At 39.6% G+C, this 17593-nt stretch overlaps 1 protein-coding gene across 5 annotated transcripts in view; it reads right to left on the reverse strand.

Moving 5' to 3' along the window:
• Positions 1 to 17593, reverse strand: part of Sik2 (salt inducible kinase 2) — a 106632-nt gene that overhangs the window by 34050 nt on the left and 54989 nt on the right. For all 5 annotated transcript variants that reach the window (XM_055621753.1, XM_055621754.1, XM_055621752.1 and 2 more), the window contains exon 4: positions 5219 to 5380. In XM_055621753.1, coding sequence (XP_055477728.1) covers positions 5219 to 5380 — 162 coding nt within the window. The remainder of the gene's footprint in view (positions 1 to 5218; positions 5381 to 17593) is intronic.

The raw sequence follows: 17593 nt of genomic DNA on the forward strand, positions 1-17593 counted from the left end.
ATTTATTTATTTATTTATTTATTATTTATACATTATTCTGCCTGCACACCAGAAGAAGGCACTAGATCTCAGTATAGATGGTTGTGAGGCACCATGTGGTTGCTGGGAACTGAACTCAGGACCTTGGGAAGAACAGCCAGTGTTCTTAACCTCTGAGCCATCTCTCCAGCCCAAATTTAGCCTTTCTTAAATGAACAATAGTGTTAGGCTATCGAGCCTGATGAAAGGGTACACATTTGTAATTATCATAGTAGGAGTGACGAAGACAATCACAAGGAAATGCATGTTGACAAATGAAAGGAAGGAGAATGACAGGAGCCAGACTGACTCATTGCACATACTGAAAACCCATTAGCTAACACCGTCTTCAATGCACATTTTGTTGCCTACCAGTGTGAAAAAGCCAGTTGCTTAATTTACCTCCAAATATCAGTCACTGTCAGACAGGAGGGCACAGGAGTAATCACCAAAGCTGAGATGAAATGTTATCCTGAGACCAGTAATGAACCACCTGGAACCATCTAACTGTGTCCAATCAGGGAGTCCAAGAGCCAAGAAACAAAGAAATGATAATGTTTAGCCTTCATGGAGAAAGGGTGGGCTGGACAAAAATAAATGAAGGCCTGAGCACTCCTCCACAGCCAAGGCTCGATGAACTAAGCCTGCAAAGTAGACTGATAAATGTATGTCATCATGCTTGTATATGAAGACTATTTTCCCATATATGATACTAGTAGCAAGGGGATAATGAATGGAAGAAGGTCAACAAATCCCCTTTCATCTCTATCCTTCCTCATTTCTAGGGTGCGAGACAGAAACTGTATACACAGAAACTTTATCTTAAGGTCTTCTAGTAAGTGCAAAGCTGTAAAAGAATGGCAAAGGTGCTACACCACCAATCAAGTCAGAAAAAAGCATTCCTTGTGAGCTAAAGATAAATGACTTGTGATATGCAGGTCAGATTAACCTGGCTAATTCTATATTACTAACTGCACTTAAGGTTTTGCTCAGAGGAAATGTTTTATCAGAGAGAATTTCAAATCCAAGTGATGCACTTTCCTTATTCCTTTACTATTCGCATTAACAAAACTTTAAGGCCACTGACTTTTTTTTTTTTTTTTTTTTAATGTGCTGAAGGAGGTTAGTTGGCTATCAAAGTTTTACAGCTTTGTTTCAATGAAATCAATTATGCATTGAACACAAATAGCAGCCACCTTTTATTGAGTGTTTACATGGCGCCAAGAGATTTAACTAACAATTTATTTTACAAACACTTGAACAGGACCATGTACCAGGCACAGTTTTAAGTACTCTGCAAATATTAATTCAAGTAACAGCCACTATGTGATATGAACCTGTGCCATTCCTCCTTTACAGATAAGAAAACTGAAAACAGGGAGGTGAGACAATGTCTCCAAGGTCAGTAAGCTAGTAAGTGGCAATGCCAGGATTCATTCCCAAGTGGCTTGCTTCTTACCTGTTACACTGTTGCGCTTCCCTGTCTTAAAGAATCATTAACAAAATTTTAAACACTGTCCTGAAAGGCACAATAATTTCTAACTAAGAGAACAGGATCTGTGACCTGGAGGAGTTAATTAATTTACCCTAGGTGACGGATACAAATGACATCAGTAGAGCCTGTATTGCTTGCTCAGACTCAGCACTCCACACAGTCTTGTTTGAATTGTGGTAATTAAAAAAAACAAAAACAAAAAAAACCAAGATTTGTTTTTATTATTTTTAAATAGTGTGCATGTGTGTGTTGTGTACATGGTGCCTGCAGTGTTCAGAGCGGGTGCTGGATCCCTTGGAGCTGGAGTTATAGATAGCTGTGAGTCATCTCATGTGGGCGCTGGGAACTGAACTTGCATCCCTAGAAGAGTATTATGAGCTCTTCACTGCTATGCCATCTCTCCAGTTCTGAGTTGTGGTTATTTTCTGAACACTTCCTCCAAGTAGCTATATATTTGAATCATCAGGTATTTATTATAAAACTTTCAAGATGTGAAAGCTGGAGAATAAAACTAAAGATAACTCACCTTAATGCATCAATAGTCATTATAAACTAAAACAGCCAAGATGGTGAGGCAGACACAGTGCTGCACGTATGGAAACTCTTGAGAGCCTTGCTGCTTTGTTTCAGTCTTTTCCCTCATTCTGTCTTAGGCTCCATTTCATAAAGGGTGGAGGCCTCATGACTGAGAACCTGAACACAGCTGTGGGTGAACTCACGGCTCTGCATTGTTAAGTCATTATTGCAGGAAACATAAGCAAAAATTTAATTTCAGAGCCCTGCTACTGCATTTATGAAAACCAACCATGATTTATACTTCTATTCCTGTCTTTTAAATATAGGCACATTTTATACAGGCTGATTTTGATTTGTCCTTTTCAACTTCAACATATGTGGCTTAAAAAGTTTACTTTTAGCAAACCATAGGGATCTTAATAAGCAAAAGAAACAGGGGAAGTTAATAAACTGAGCAATAATTTTGTCCTGTTTTTTTTTCTTTTAATTTCTTTATATGGAGTCTCATCTGTCCCCAGTGCTAGAGCTCTCTCAAAGTCAAGAATTCCAAGATATCAAAGATTATTGCTCTTAAAGTTAAGTAGAGCCATCGAAAGTTATAAGATCTACTGATAAACAACAAATATTTGGTGAGAGATCATTTAAAAGACAAGCTTCTAACCTGACCTATATTTTCCAGTTAACCCAGCTCCTGCCAGTGATAGAGAAGTACATCTCTCAGTCTCATGAGAGAAGCTTCTTTTTACAGTACACAGTGAATAGAGACCACAGCTGGTCAACATGCAGAGGGTAGGAGAGTGTTGTAGAGCACCCAACCCTAAAGAGAACAGCTATACCATGGCCCTCCTCTCAATGCTCAAGGCTCATCCTGGAAAGGAGAGAGGATTGTAAGAGCTAGTAGACCTGTGCAGCAAAACAGAAGTTGCTGGGCATTTACACACATGAACCCAGAGGCTGGGACTTCTTGTACAAGACCTATACAAGATCAAGCCAACCAAAATCCCAGCATGCACAATGGGAGAGACTCATGAAGTTCCACTCCTAGCAGGAAGAACTACTCACAACTGATGGCTGCCTGGGGAGATAGTCAGTTTTCTTCAGGGACCTAGCTCTCGAGAGGCTATCAAAACTCCAATAGATGGTCCTATATTCCCGCACACATTATAGGTGCATTATAGGTGGACTCAGTGGGTTAAAAACAAAACAAAACACATGATGTTGGGAGGAAAAAGTGATAGGGGGATAGCAAGAAGAAGGATGAGCTGGGTGTGGCGGCACATACCTTGAATCCCAGCACTTGGGAGGCAGAGGCAGGTGGCTCTGAGTTTGAGGCCAGCATGGTCTTCAGAGTGCATTTTCCCAACATAGAGTTACAGACCAGTAGATACACACACAACACCCCCCTCTCAATCCAGTGCAGTTGGTTCCTGCTTAAACCTACTGAGCCTAGAGAATATCCAGCCTAAGTAGTTTACTGATGAATCTTACCTGGATGTCTCTCTGTCCCTCCAGCAATCCTGGTACAAGTCACCACAACTTGCAACTGTTGTAAACTTTCAATCTGTCTCTATTTTCTAAACCTCCCTTTCCCTCCCATCTTCAATCTCTACTGCTGTTCTCTATTTAGACACACACACTCTTCCCATACTTCCTGTGTTCAGCTCTCCTGCTTCTAAGACATCTCAACACTATTACCAGAGTTTGCTGACACGCAAAGTTAAGTTTGCCAGCCTCATTTCACTTAACTAAGATCTATACTATAAGCTTTTCAGTAGCTTTGATTTCCATTAACTATAAAATACTCTCAAATCCCTGACAAGGCATTCAAGGCTGTTCCTACTGTTTACCTAAGCGTCTCCTCCTCTGCTGCTCCCTTTGCCCATACTGAGCTATGATCTTCATCTGACTCCATCTGCTTGACTTCAGCATCCTGCTTCTGCATTTTTGGCAAGCAGTTAACTCATCTCTCAAGAATAAGATCAAACACTTCCCAATCTGTGATGCTTCTCTGACAACTCAAGTTGACTGAGGTTCCCCCATTTATGCCTTACTGGTGTTCCCTTACTTGTGCTGTAGGTGGCACACAGTTACACTCTTATCACTTTTTTAGGTGGTGTAGAAGAACTGAACCCAGGACCTTGCATATGCTAAGCAAATGCTCTATCATTGAGCTCTATATATCCCCAGCTCTGTAATACCGCTTTTCTGTATATTTACCACTTAAGATATAATTGACAACTAAAAAAAAACAAGCAACGTAAAGTTTTATATACATATATGCTGTGAAATAACATATAATATTATATTTAGCATAGCATAATGCCTGGCATATATTTCACCACATATGAGTGAGTTTTGACTATGTGAATTAAGAAATTTATATTATCAACTTTAATTCCAGCATTTGGGAGACAGAGGCAGGTAGATCTCTGTGAGTTCAAGGACAGCCTGCTCTACATAGAAAGTTCTAGGCCTGTCAGGGCTACATGGAAAGACACTATCTCAAAAGGCCAAGCTAAGAAAAGAAATGAGAGAGAGAGAGAGAGAGAGACAGACAGACAGACAGACAGACAGACAAGAGAAACTCACATCATGAAATTAAAAAATGTTTTTCAGTTGAGTTAGACATGGTCGTACATGCTTGTAATCTCTGAACTTGGGAAGCAAAGATAGGAGAACCATAAGGTAGCCTCAGCTACATAGTATACTTAAGGAAAGCCTGGGCTATATGAGATACAAGACCCTGTCTCAAAAAAGAAAAAAGAAAACAACAACAAAACCCACAAATGCGCACAGAAACATATGTGTGTGGTGTGTCTCTGCATTGTTCTCATTCTGCTTCCGTTGCTTCCTGTGCCTTTACTGCTTGCATCCATACTAAGCCATCAGCACTACAAGAGGAACCCAGGTAGAGCACCAGCAACCAGTGCTTCTCCCTCTCCAGCCCTCCACTCAGTCTCACATTTTGACAAACAACCTATTCTACAAAACCTCCCAAGAAATCTGGATGCAACTCAGACCTCCACTACTATATATTAGTCATGAACATATTCTCTTCTCTCACAGTCTCGCTCAGGACTGAGAGGCAAGCACATGTGGCTAAGCCTGTCCCTGCACGCAGGGTTCTTTCCACACACTAGGAACGGTAGCCCTCTCCGACCATTTCTGAGACAGCTGTGTCCCAACTACCTGCTATTTTGATATTCATGTTGTTATCCAGCAGGAGATTTTCAGCTTTCAGGTCACGATGCACAATCTTCCGGCCATGGCAATAATCAACAGCAGATAGAATTTGCCAGAATTTTCTCCTGGCTTCAGATTCATTTAACCGCCCATGATTAGCAAGATAATCTGTAAAAGAAGAGAATATTAAGGATTTTTCACAAAAATAAACTATACTCAATATTAGCATTTAAGAAATTATTTAACTCCTTTTTTTTAAATGAAAAAAAAAAGAACAATCAAATGACACAAATAACATATTTCCCAAGTTTCTTGCCTTTGGGGAAATAACTCCAACTATATTTCACAGGTTCCACATAAATCCAAGAGCTCAGTTATGGAAGATTTCACAGTTTACAAAGTATGTTGATGACATAGTGTCTCATAGCCTATAAACCTCTCTGATAATTTTTTTGTAATTCCAACATTATGGGTAACAAAGCTGAAGATAAAAAGAATGCAGTAATGTAGTTGAATTTATGTAACTTTTAAGTGACTTAGTTGATCTGGGACCATGACCAGGGATGGAATTATTTTATCACCACTTATATAGACTCTTACTGAAATCCTAGCCATCCTTTTAGAATCCTGCTCAAGTGTCACTTGACCCTTAGTAGGCTTGTATCATTTCAAGTAAACAGACTCTCTCTTCTCTGAATCTTAATTATTGTTCCATTTTGTTGTGAGGAGACACCACGATCATGGAAATTTATAAAAGAAAGTATTTCACTGGGAACTGATTGCAGTTTCAGAGGGTTAGGCCATGACCATCATGGCAGAAAGCATGGTAGTATGCATGATGTTAGAGCAGCAGCCTGGAGCTCACGGAGAAAGAGGAAGACTGGGCCTGGCATGGCCTTTTGAAACCTCTACCCCACACCCAGTGACACACCTATTCCAACAAAGCCACACCTGCTAATCCTTCCTAAAATGTCCACTGACATAGAACCAAATTATATTCAAATATATGAACCTACAGGGTCATTCTCATTCAAACTACCACAAAACCCCTTATCACATATCATACTCTGAAACATTGTAATTCTCGTATGTATAAATATCCCAATGTATACACATATAACCTTAATGTTTACACACTGTGTTTTGAAAATATACATACACCTAAGCATTCTGAGAATAGAAATCACGTTTTTCTCCACTGTAATCTCCACAATACTTGGCACTATACAAAACACCATAAAATTTAACAAGCCTATTAAATTCTTATTATGATAATATTATGAACCTTTCCACGAACAATATTGTAAAAAATGTATAGTAACTATAACTTACAACTCTCCTACACATATTCTATACCTGTAGGCCTTAAGTATAAATGGATATTTTATCTATTCTGTATTTGCTCCTATCAGAAACTGAAATGGTGGGCTCACAACACTTCCCTTTGCCTTAAAGCCTTCACAACAGTTACCTACAATTCTGAAGGAAAAGAATGGATTACTCAAGATCAGAGAAAGTTTCTGGTAAAGATGCTGGCCTCAAACTCTGAGGTCCGCCTGCCTCTGTCTCCTGAGTGCTGGGATTAAAGGTGTGCATTACCACTGCCAGGCTTGTGTTGACTTTTAAAAAAGTAATTTTCCTAAAAGACCTTGGTTCTTAATATTAACACAAAGTACGTGTTCTATCCTAGAGTAAACATCAAATAATCTCAAAACAGCTGTACTAATATTACTACCAGCAATAAGATTACAGAAATCTACAAGCTAACATTTTCTGTGAAGTTCTTTTTATCTTGAGATAACACTGTCCTACAATATGGAGTCTAACTATTATGCTTTAAAAGTAATTGAAAGAAAGGTGTGGGGATGTAGGTCAGTGACAGAGTTCATGCTAGACCAGGCACTAGGCTTCAACCTTTACACTCCTAAAACTAGTTACTTAAAAAGCTTGTACAGAACACTTCTAAGAGAAAAACAGCTGTGTGTTTAGGAATGGCTTCTCTCCAGCTTTAATTTGAATAAAACCCCTGATACTCAATATGAGGCCAACATTAAACATAACATGATATAATCAGAAGTCTTCTATCCAGGTTCCCCAACTGTCTACTGGTAACTTTTTAGTTTTTGGTTCTATTTTTTAAGGAAAAAAAAAATGCTCAAAATTGCCTTTTTCTCACTTTTTATAAGAACATTTACATTCACTTTAAACTTCACAGGAATCACCCTTTTCTTTAGTTTGTCTCATATTTGATTGTGATACAGTATCCAACTGGGTTCCCTAGTAAGGGGAACAGGGACTATATCTGACATGAACTCGGTGGCTGGCTCTTCGATTACTTCCTGGGAGCAGCCTTGCCAGGCCACAGAGGAAGACAATGAAGCCAGTCCTGATGAGAACTGAAAAGGTAGGGTTAGATGGAAGGGGAGGAAGACCTCCCTATCAGTGGACTTGGAGAGGAGAATGGGAGGAGATGAGGGTAAATGTGGGAGGGAGCTAAAGCTGGGAAACAAAGTGAATAAACTATAATTAATATAAAAATAAACATTTAATAAAAAATATGATAGTGACAAAAACTGAGGGCTCAGGCATGGCATGGTGACATTTGCCTCTGACCCCAGCTTTTTAAAGTGGAGTTGGGAGGATCAGGGTGTGAGTTCAAGGCCAGGCTTGGCTACAGGAGATTCAGTCAACTCCACTGCAATACTTTCTCAAAAATGAGGGGAAACGGATGTTCAGGAGCCAGGCTGCCAGGGTTTTGTCACAGTTGCTGACCACATGATCCTGAGCAGAACTCAATCTCTATAACTCTCTATTTGCTAATCCAAAAATGGGAGTCATAAGAGAATTCTTACACAGTTATATGAAGGTATATATATATATATAAAAAAACAACGTCAATTTAAATAAAGAAAACCTTGGTATAGATTCTGACACAAAAAAGTCCTCAAAAAAAGCTTTTACTCCAATGCTGACTCTGGCTACCGTCCTTTTCTACCCATCTGCCCCTTGTGATGTGGTTTCTGTTTTTCACACCTCACTGAAATTGCTTTAAAGTCAAGAACAACTCCTCCAGGCTAAAAACCCCATAAAGACCTTTCAGTTATGCTTAACACTTAGCTGGTCTCCAACACAAACACTTCTCCCTATTGGTTCTGTATTTTCTTGGTCATCCTCATTTCTTCCTTAACTGATTCTTACTCCTTTGGGAACTACAAGAAGCTATCACATTCTAGTCTGGACCTTTGCTTCACCCTTCCTTCTTTAAAACAATGTTTTCAAGGTTCATCCCAGTCTAGGATAGTATTTTGGATTTTTTTTTTTTTTGAAGATTTATTTTTATTTAAGTCCCTATGAAACCCAGAAGAGGGTGTCAGGTTCCCTAGTACTGAAAATTATCACTGTGAGCTGCCCTGTGGGTGCTAGGAACACCAAATCCAGGTCCTCTGCAAAAGCAGCAAGTGCTCTTAACTGCTGAGCCATCTCTCTAGCCACAAGAGGTTTGTTTTTGGTTTTCTTTTTTAAGTTTTATTTTTATTATATTTTTATTTATGAGTTTGTGTATGAAGGCCACATGTGTGCCTATGACAGAGAGCACTGAAACTCTGGGAGCTGACTGGAGTTACCATTGTGAGCCATCCCAATTGCTAAGAACTGTACTAAGGTCTTTGGAAGACAGCAAATACTCTCAACAGCTGAACCACCTCTCTAGCCCCTGCTTTTCTTTTTCTATACATAGCCTTCCCTCCCAGAACTAATTACCACCATTGTGTGGATCACCTTCAGTCTGCATTATCCTTAATTGGACAATGTTAATTAATTTTCTCCTTAATTGCTTGCCTCAGGGGTGTCTCTTAGTCACTGGCCTGGGACCTTGTGTTCCTAGAGCCTATGGCGTCTAATGAAAATCAGACACATATGAATGCACATATAAACTTTTGCATATAATTTCAAGGGAGTGTCTATAAATTCTTAGGTTTAGTACAAGTTCAAAAAACTCTGCCCAGGAGACTTTGTTCATCACCTAGGATTTTAATAATCTCCAGATTTGTCAGCTAGGAATTTTCAACATTTACTTGGTTGAGTATCCATTAGCCACCCTTCTCCAGCGTCTGACTGCACAGGCAGACCAGGTTGGCTTTGACTTACAGTGTTCCTTTTGTCTCAGTCTCCACACTGTGCCCAGCTCACACGTTTCTCCCACAGTCATGTTAAAGACTGAGCCTTTCCCTTTCCCTTTCCCTTCCTTCATAAGCCACACCACCATGTTCTCGGCCCTTTAACATCTCACATTCATTCAACTTTAATAGTTCTAGTCATTTATTGCCAATCCCTAACCTAAGTACAGCCAAAGATTTGAGTTTATATAATATAAGTGATTTATCATTCTGCTGTGATAAATCTAAAATTCAGCACATATGCTATATAATAAATTCCAATTAAATACATGCTATCATCACTACCATCATCACTATGCAGTAACTTCCTTCTCCCATCCCCCCAAGATATAAGGGACAACCTTCCCAGACTCTCACTAAAAAAGTAGTAAAACCAAGCCAGCTGAGTTCCCTTGAGTTACAACAATGTTAGAATCATGGCATGATTACTGATAAGCTTCATATTCTTGAATTAGATACTATCAGTATTCTTTAAAGATAGAGCTGAATGTAATCTAAAAGGTTAATAATGTCTGAAATGAAATGTTTAATGTTAAAAGTTCTAATTTATAATTTTCACTTTTTATGTTAATACAGTGTCTCATTAACTTAACCATGAAGGAGAGGCCTGCCTGCCAGAGGGCTGAAGACACCCAGAGCTGCCCACCCATCATGGGTACTATTATAATGTGCAAATATGTGGTAGAAAGATGAGAGAGGGAGAGGAAGAGAAGCTGAATGGTTTAAGCACTATAAAGAGAAACAGAACTAGAGATTTGATGGTGGTGAGGAACAGCCTGATGTGAGTAGCCTGTGCTGCCACCTGAGGGCATGATGAAAGGACATCCTGGCCATGAGGCCACTGAGGAGCATGTCTAGGTCCATAACCATACAGAAGCAGGGATCTGTGCTGATGCCCATGGCCCATGTTATCAAAGTCCATGATGACATCTCTGGTCTGGGCAACTGCCTGGGATCATGCTTGATGTCCAAGGGCAGCACAGAGCTAGCTCCTCTCCACACTGGCTGTAGCACCTGGGAGAGAAGACTCGAACCTTGCACCTTTCCTAGGCAGCACAGTAGAACTGGCCCTGGTGACACAGGTGTGGGAGAGCTGGCAGACTGACCAACTTAGCTATCAAACAGGCCCAGGTCCAGGGCTTTGAATTGGCCCACTCCAACATCTACACCATCTATGAACTGCTGGAATGAGTGAGGGGACTGGTCCTGCAGATCCAAAGCTGCAGGATCTCCATGACACAAGACAACAACAGAATATCTGAGAGGAATCCTGGTGAGAATCTAGTACTGATGGTGTAGCAGATGTCAAAGTCCTCAAACCAGGCCAATGGCCCACTGCAATGATGTGTGGGCAAAAGGGAATACTGTGTTATATACACTGTGACTAATGACATTCTGCTACACCTATAGATCAGTGACTTGCTCAGCCTCATCAGAGAAGCTTCTTCCTGCACCTGATGGGAACAAACACAGAGACCCATAGCCAGACCATGTGCAGGGAGTCCAAGATATTGAAACACTCAGTCCTAAATGGGATGTCTCTATCAAATCCCTCCTCTCAGGGCTCAGGGAACCCTGTGGAAGAGAAGGTAGAAAGACTGTAACAGTCAAAGGGGAATGGAGGTCATCAAGGAAATAAAGCCTCCTAGGCACATCAGGGTTGGCCACCTATGAACTTGCAGACTATGCCAGTATGCACAGGTTTGCAGGGGTTGTAGAGCTGAAAGGAGAAGTAGACATATGTCCTTATCTTTAACACAGAAGGTATCTCCAACTAACAGCCATTTACAAATGAATAATTTGTAAATTATATCTGTGCGGGTGTTCTAGGTTATCTCCATGAATGGTCCTTGCTTGGAGTATCAGTCTCTGAAACAAATCACTTTTTAAAATTATTTATTTATTTTTTATTGATTACAGTTTATTCACTTTGTATCCCAGCTGTAGCCCCCTCCCTCATCACCTCCCAATCCCACACTCCCTCCCTCTTCTTCTCCTATGCCCCTCCCCCAGTCCACTGATAGGGGCAGGACCTCCTCCCCTTCACCTGAACCTAGTCTATCAGGTCTGGTTGCATTGTCTTCCTCTGTGGCCTAGTAAGGATGCTCCCCGACTCAGGGGGAGGTGATCAAAGAGCCAGCCACTGAGTTCATGTCAGAGACAGTCCCTGTTCCCATCACTAGGGAACCCTCTTGGAGACTGAATTGCCATGGGCTACATCTGTGCAGGGGTTCCAGGTTATTTTCATGCATGGTCCTTGGTTGGATTATTAGTCTCAGAAAAGACCCCTGGGCCCACATTTTTTGGTTCTGTTGCTCTTCTTGTGGAACACCTGTCCCCTCCAGGTCTTTCGATCTCCCCCTTCTTTCATAAGATTTCCTGCACTCTGCCCAAAGTTTGACTATGAGTCTCAGCATCTGTTTCGATACCCTGGTGGGTAGAGTCTTTCAGAGGCCCTCTGTGGTAAGCTCCTGTCCCGTTTCCTGTTTTCTCCTTCTTCCGATGTCCATCCCGTTTGTTTTTCTGAATGAAGATTGAGCATCTTACTCAGGGTCCTCCTTGATTAGCTTCTTTAGGTGTACAGATTTTAGTATGTGTATCCTGTATTATATGTCTAATATCCACTTATAAGTGAGTATATACAATGTGTGTCTTTCTGCTTCTGGGATACCTCACTCAGGATGATCTTTTCTAGTTCCCAGCACTTGCTGCAAATTTCATGATTTCCTTGTTTTTAATTGCTGGGTAGTATTCCATTGTGGTGAGTGTACCACAATTTCTGTATCCATTCCTCAAATGAGGGACACCTGGGTTGTTTCCAGCTTCTGGCTATTACAAATAAAGCTGCTATGAACATGGTTGAGCGAAACATAGCATCTTCAACAAATGGTGCTGATCTAACTGGATATCTACATGTATAAAAATGCAAATAGATCCATACTTATGACCCTGCACAAAACTAAAGTCCAAGTGGATCAAAGACCTCAATATAAAACCAGACACACTAAACCTGTTAAAAGAAAAAGTGGGGAAGAGCCTTGAACTCACTGGCACAGGAGACAACTTCCTGAACAGAACACCATCAGCACAGGCTCTAAGATCAACAATCAATAAATGGAACCTCATGAAACTGAAAATCTTCTGTAAAGCAAAGGACACTGTCATCAGAACAAAACAACAGCCTACGGACTGGGAAAGGATCTTCACCAACCCTGTATCTATCTGACAGAGGGCTAATATTCAGAATATATAAAGAACTCAAGAAGTTAAAAAAAAAAAAGCAATAAATCAAGTAATCCAATTAAAAAATGGGGTACAGAGCTAAACAGGGAATTCTCAATAGAAGAATAGCAAACAGCAGAGAAACACTTAAAGAAATGCTCAACATCCTTAGCTATCAGGGAAATGCAAATCAAAACGACCCTAAGAATTCACCTTACACCCATCAGAATGGTTAAGATAAAAAACTCAAGTGAGAACACATGCTGGAGAGGATGTGGAGAAAGGGGAACCCTCCTCCATTGCTGTTGGGAATATATACTTATACAACCACTTTGGAAATCAATCTGGCTCTTTCTCAGACAATTAGGAATAGTGCTACCTTAAGATGCAGCTACACCACTCCTAGGCATATATCCAGAAGATGCTTAAGTACACAACAAACCACTCTTAAGGGCAGTCCCATGCCCAGCAGTAAGTAGCCAACACAAAAATGAAATCGATAGTATCTCTGGAGATTCTTTGTCTTATAAAGTTGTGTTGGAACATTCCTTTTTCTTTCTCTCTCTCTTCCTTTTCTTCCTTTTTCTTCCTTTCTTCCCCTTCCCTCCCTCCCTTCCCTCCCTCCCTCCCTTCCCTCCCTCCCTCCCTTCCCTCCCTTCCTTCCTTCCTTCCTTCCTTCCTTCCTTCCTTCCTTCCTTCCTTCCTTCCTTCCTCTCTCTCTCTCTCTCACTCTCTCTCTCTCTCCTTACAGGTCCTCTGCATATGTATTATGGCTTCTGGTTTTGTGTTTTTATGGGATTCCTGTGTGTGTCTCTGTATCTATGTGTTTCTTGTGCTTCTTCTTTGCCTCTTTTTTTGTTCTGTCCTATTCTGATTTATTTTTATCTTATTGTACCTTATTTTATTTTAATATTATTCCTTGGATGCCTGCTTATTTTCTAAGAAGAGACAGAGAGGGGGTAGGTAGATTGAAATGGGAGGGGTAGTGGAGGAACTGGGTGGAGAAGGGGAAGAGGGAGCTCTTATCAGAATATACTGTATGAAATAAAAGCTATTTTCAATTAAAAAAAACAACAACAACAAATAATTAACTTCTGGCCAGAAGTTGCTGACCCACAATTTTGTAAAGATTTCCTCTTTCTAGCTATTCAATTTGCAGAGGAATAACACATCTGGAATACAGCTGCAATAAACTCGAAGCCTTCAACAATCCAAACTGGCTCATTTGTACTTCTCAAGAAAATTTAAAGATCCATAACTTTCTCTTTTAAAAAGGATTTATTTTCTTTATAATTGTGTGTTATGTTTGTGTGTATCTTTGTGCAGATTTGTGCGGGTGCCGAAGGAGACCAGCAGGCACTGGGTCCCTGAGCTGGAGTGGCAGGTGTAGTGGCTGCCTGATGCGGGAACCAAACACAAGTCTCCCTGGCAACAGTAGTAAGTTAGGAGAACTGAGCAACCTCTTTCTTGTTTTCAATTCCCATAACCAGATCTTATACTTTTCCTAGTAGTTATTTCCTTCAGTTAGCATTTAAATATTATATAAAATAACTGTCCCATAATTAAATCAGGACTCCAGTCTGTCAACTTAGCTTAACTTATTCTAACCAATTTTTGATAAAAATATAAGAAAGGAACGTCTAAGCCAGGTGTGGTGGCACATGCCTGTAATCCCAGCACTTGGGAGGCAGAGGCAGGCAGATGTCTGTGAGTTGGAGGCTAGCCTGGTCTACAAAGTGAGTCCAGGACAGCCAAGGCTACACAGAGAAACCCTGTCTCAGAAAAACTAAAACCACACCAAACCAACCAAACAAACAAACAAATGAAGGGAAGGTCTATTAAGTAACCCCCCCAAACATTTAACATATTAAATGTACTACACGACATGTGATTTCTGATAGAAGATAAATCAGATGTCGGACCTGTGTTGAATTAGAATAGTCTAGATAAGTTATCTTAATCTTATGTATTAGTTTATTTAAAAAAACTATAAAATCAAATTACATTCAGCTTTTAACACTGAGATATTTGTGAATATGAAAATACAGATTATAAACCTCACTTTATTCTGTGTTTTTATAAGCACATAATCATTTCAAATTATGTGTTTGACAAAAATTAAGAAAATTGTTACATGTAGTATACTCTAGCAATTTAATTGTGTTCAGCAATTTTCCTTCATTAGGCTGTTCACATCTGTTACTCTTCATTCAGTTCTTTTAGTTCTATAGAGCTACTGAAGTTAACTGTGTTCTTCTCAGAAATTTATTAGTTTTTAGCTATATACTTTTTTGTTTGTTATTTGAGACAGGGTCTTACTATCTAGCCTGTTCCTAGCTTAGAACTCACTATGCAGACCAGGCTGGCTTTGATGTCATAGAGACCTGCCTTCCTCTGCCTCTTGAATGCTGGTATTAAAAATATGTGCCACATACACCATATCCATCCAATCACACATCTTTTCATTTTAAAGGTTATTTCCAACTGTTTTCCATGTTCAAGTGTTCAACAATAATTAAAAACAAATACTCAGTTTTGAAAATCATGTATAACCCTTGCACAGAAACCAAAAAGATAATAATACAATAATAGATATCAAATATAAGTTCAAACATTTTAAATAACAAAACACAAGAGTAAAACAAACTTCTATGACTTTTTTTTAAAGTAGGAAAATCCCCAAATATAATAGAAAAATGTTCTAGGGTCAGCCACACATTATTTTGAATCCTGGCTCTAAGTCCCATGCTTTATGACAATGGCAAATTATTTAGTCCATGAGTAATCTAATAATGTAATAAACTCTAGGTTAAATTGCTCTGCAAATAAATTTTAACCAAATAGCAAAGAACTCATTAAATGAGTTTTTATTCCACATCTGTCCTGTTGGCTTTGGCCAAATACAACACTCTTTATTCTGTTGCAAGATGCTAGCAGTTCCCATACAATATTTCCAATTTTGAGCTATTTAATAGTAAATAAAGGCTTGAAAAGATAAACATGTATAAAGAACGTAATAATGGCCCAGTTTCCAAATACATGGCATACTTTTTTTTTTTAAATACACTTAAGTTACTTTATGAGTCAGATAAAATCAAATGTGTAAGCATGAGAAGAATAGCAACACAAAACTGTAAAGACTACTAAGGACTCTTAATTGTGTGTTCAACAAGTCAGTCTCAAAACATAATGCTTTCCCCTTCATTGTGGTGGTCTGAATAGGAATGGCCTGAATAGATCATGTGTTTCAATGCTTGGCTCATAGGGAGTGGTGCTATTAGGAGATGTGTGGCCTTGTTGGAGTAGGTGTGGTCTTGCTGAAGAAGTCTATCACTGTGTGGGCAGGCTTTGAGGTCTCCTCTGTTTAAGCTACACCCAGGGTGATGCACAATCTCTCCTTGCTTCCTGCAAATCAAGATGTAGAACTCTCAGCTCCCTCTCCAGCACCATGTCTGCCTGCACTCTGCCATGCTCCCTGTCATGATCATAGTGAACTAAATCTGTGAAATTGTAAAACCAGCCCCCAAAAATGTTTTCTTTCATAAGAGTTGCTGTGTTCACTGGGTGCGATGGTGCACGCCTGTCATCCCACTTGGGAAGTGGTTTACAAAGTTGGAGTCCAGGACAGTCAGGGCTACACAGAGATACCATGTCTCAAAAAACCGTGTCTTTTCACAGCAATGGAAAACTAAGACACCCATAAATCAAATTAAAATGAAGGTTGAATGTCTATGAGATTAAACTATGAAGTTAAAGAATAAACGTCATTAATTTATTCACTTGTTCCTCAAACATTTGAATAACATATCTTGTCAAAGTACTTGGCACTTTGTGTTCATTATATATCCATGTCGACAGAGAGGAAGATAATAACTACAAAAATAAAAACAGAACTACTGAGGACAATAAGCATCATCAGTTGGAGAGCACCAGAGGGAGGCCACTCTAGACAGCATGACCAGGAGAGGCTTCTATAAGAAGTTTCTGTTCCCGGTGGGAAGAGAAGCATGCCAGACAGTAGACACGAGACCCAAGGAGAACCAAGGGCAGTGTACCAAGAGTGACGAGGGGGTGGCACATGATGCATCTGAGCCTATGGAGGAAATCTATGTTATGACATTGCGAAACTGTGGGAGGGATTAAAGTAGGCATGAGATCTAATGTGATTTACATTGTACAAACTAAAAAAAATTGTTTGAAACTTCTTTTTAAAAATAATTTTCCCAGCTGCAAACATGAAAAAAAAAAAAAAATGGAAGCAGCCTGCAGGACTTGATAGCTGGTGTGGAGCCACAAGGAAATTTGGTAACCATCATATACAGATTTACAGTTCCTATGAGAAAAGAAAGCTAAAGAGTACAAACCTCAGTCAGCACTCCAAGACAATTACAGAGGAGCTGTCATTAAGCAATGCTGGCTCACAGACAAGATGAGACAGTGTCTGAGATATCATAAACTCTCCGTATAATTCGAGAGGAATAGCTGGGTGTGCTTACTGATTTTATGCAGTAAAGTTTCATTAATTCAAAACTGTCTCTTCAGCAGTGATTTTTCTTTTTAAAAAGATAACTGCATAGTGTGGAAAATTGCCATAATTCATATTTGATAATGATGTCATCTCAATGGTATTCATCATTCTAGACAATTCCCCAAACAGGTATTTTTATTCCATTTATTTTTGTCATTTCTATCGGGCCTAAAGTCTGCTATAAATTATGTCTAAGTAATGACTATGACTGGACTGACAAACGAGTCATCCTAACTGTACTGACGTGGTAGGCCATTTACTCAACTTATGGCAGTGTTATAATAATATCTGTAAATGCCATCTGGCCACACTTCTAACATTTCTTTACACAGGTAAACACATTCAGTTAGCTATTTTGATATGTAATTATTTCTTAAGAAGGGAAGAAATGTAGGCTAAACATTATAGATTACCAAATTACATAATTTTCAAGAATTAGGATACAAATGTCAAACC

Source organism: Psammomys obesus, unplaced genomic scaffold (assembly GCF_907164565.1).
Source record: "Psammomys obesus unplaced genomic scaffold, mPsaObe1.curated_primary_1811, whole genome shotgun sequence".
Classification (NCBI taxonomy): domain Eukaryota; kingdom Metazoa; phylum Chordata; class Mammalia; order Rodentia; family Muridae; genus Psammomys; species Psammomys obesus.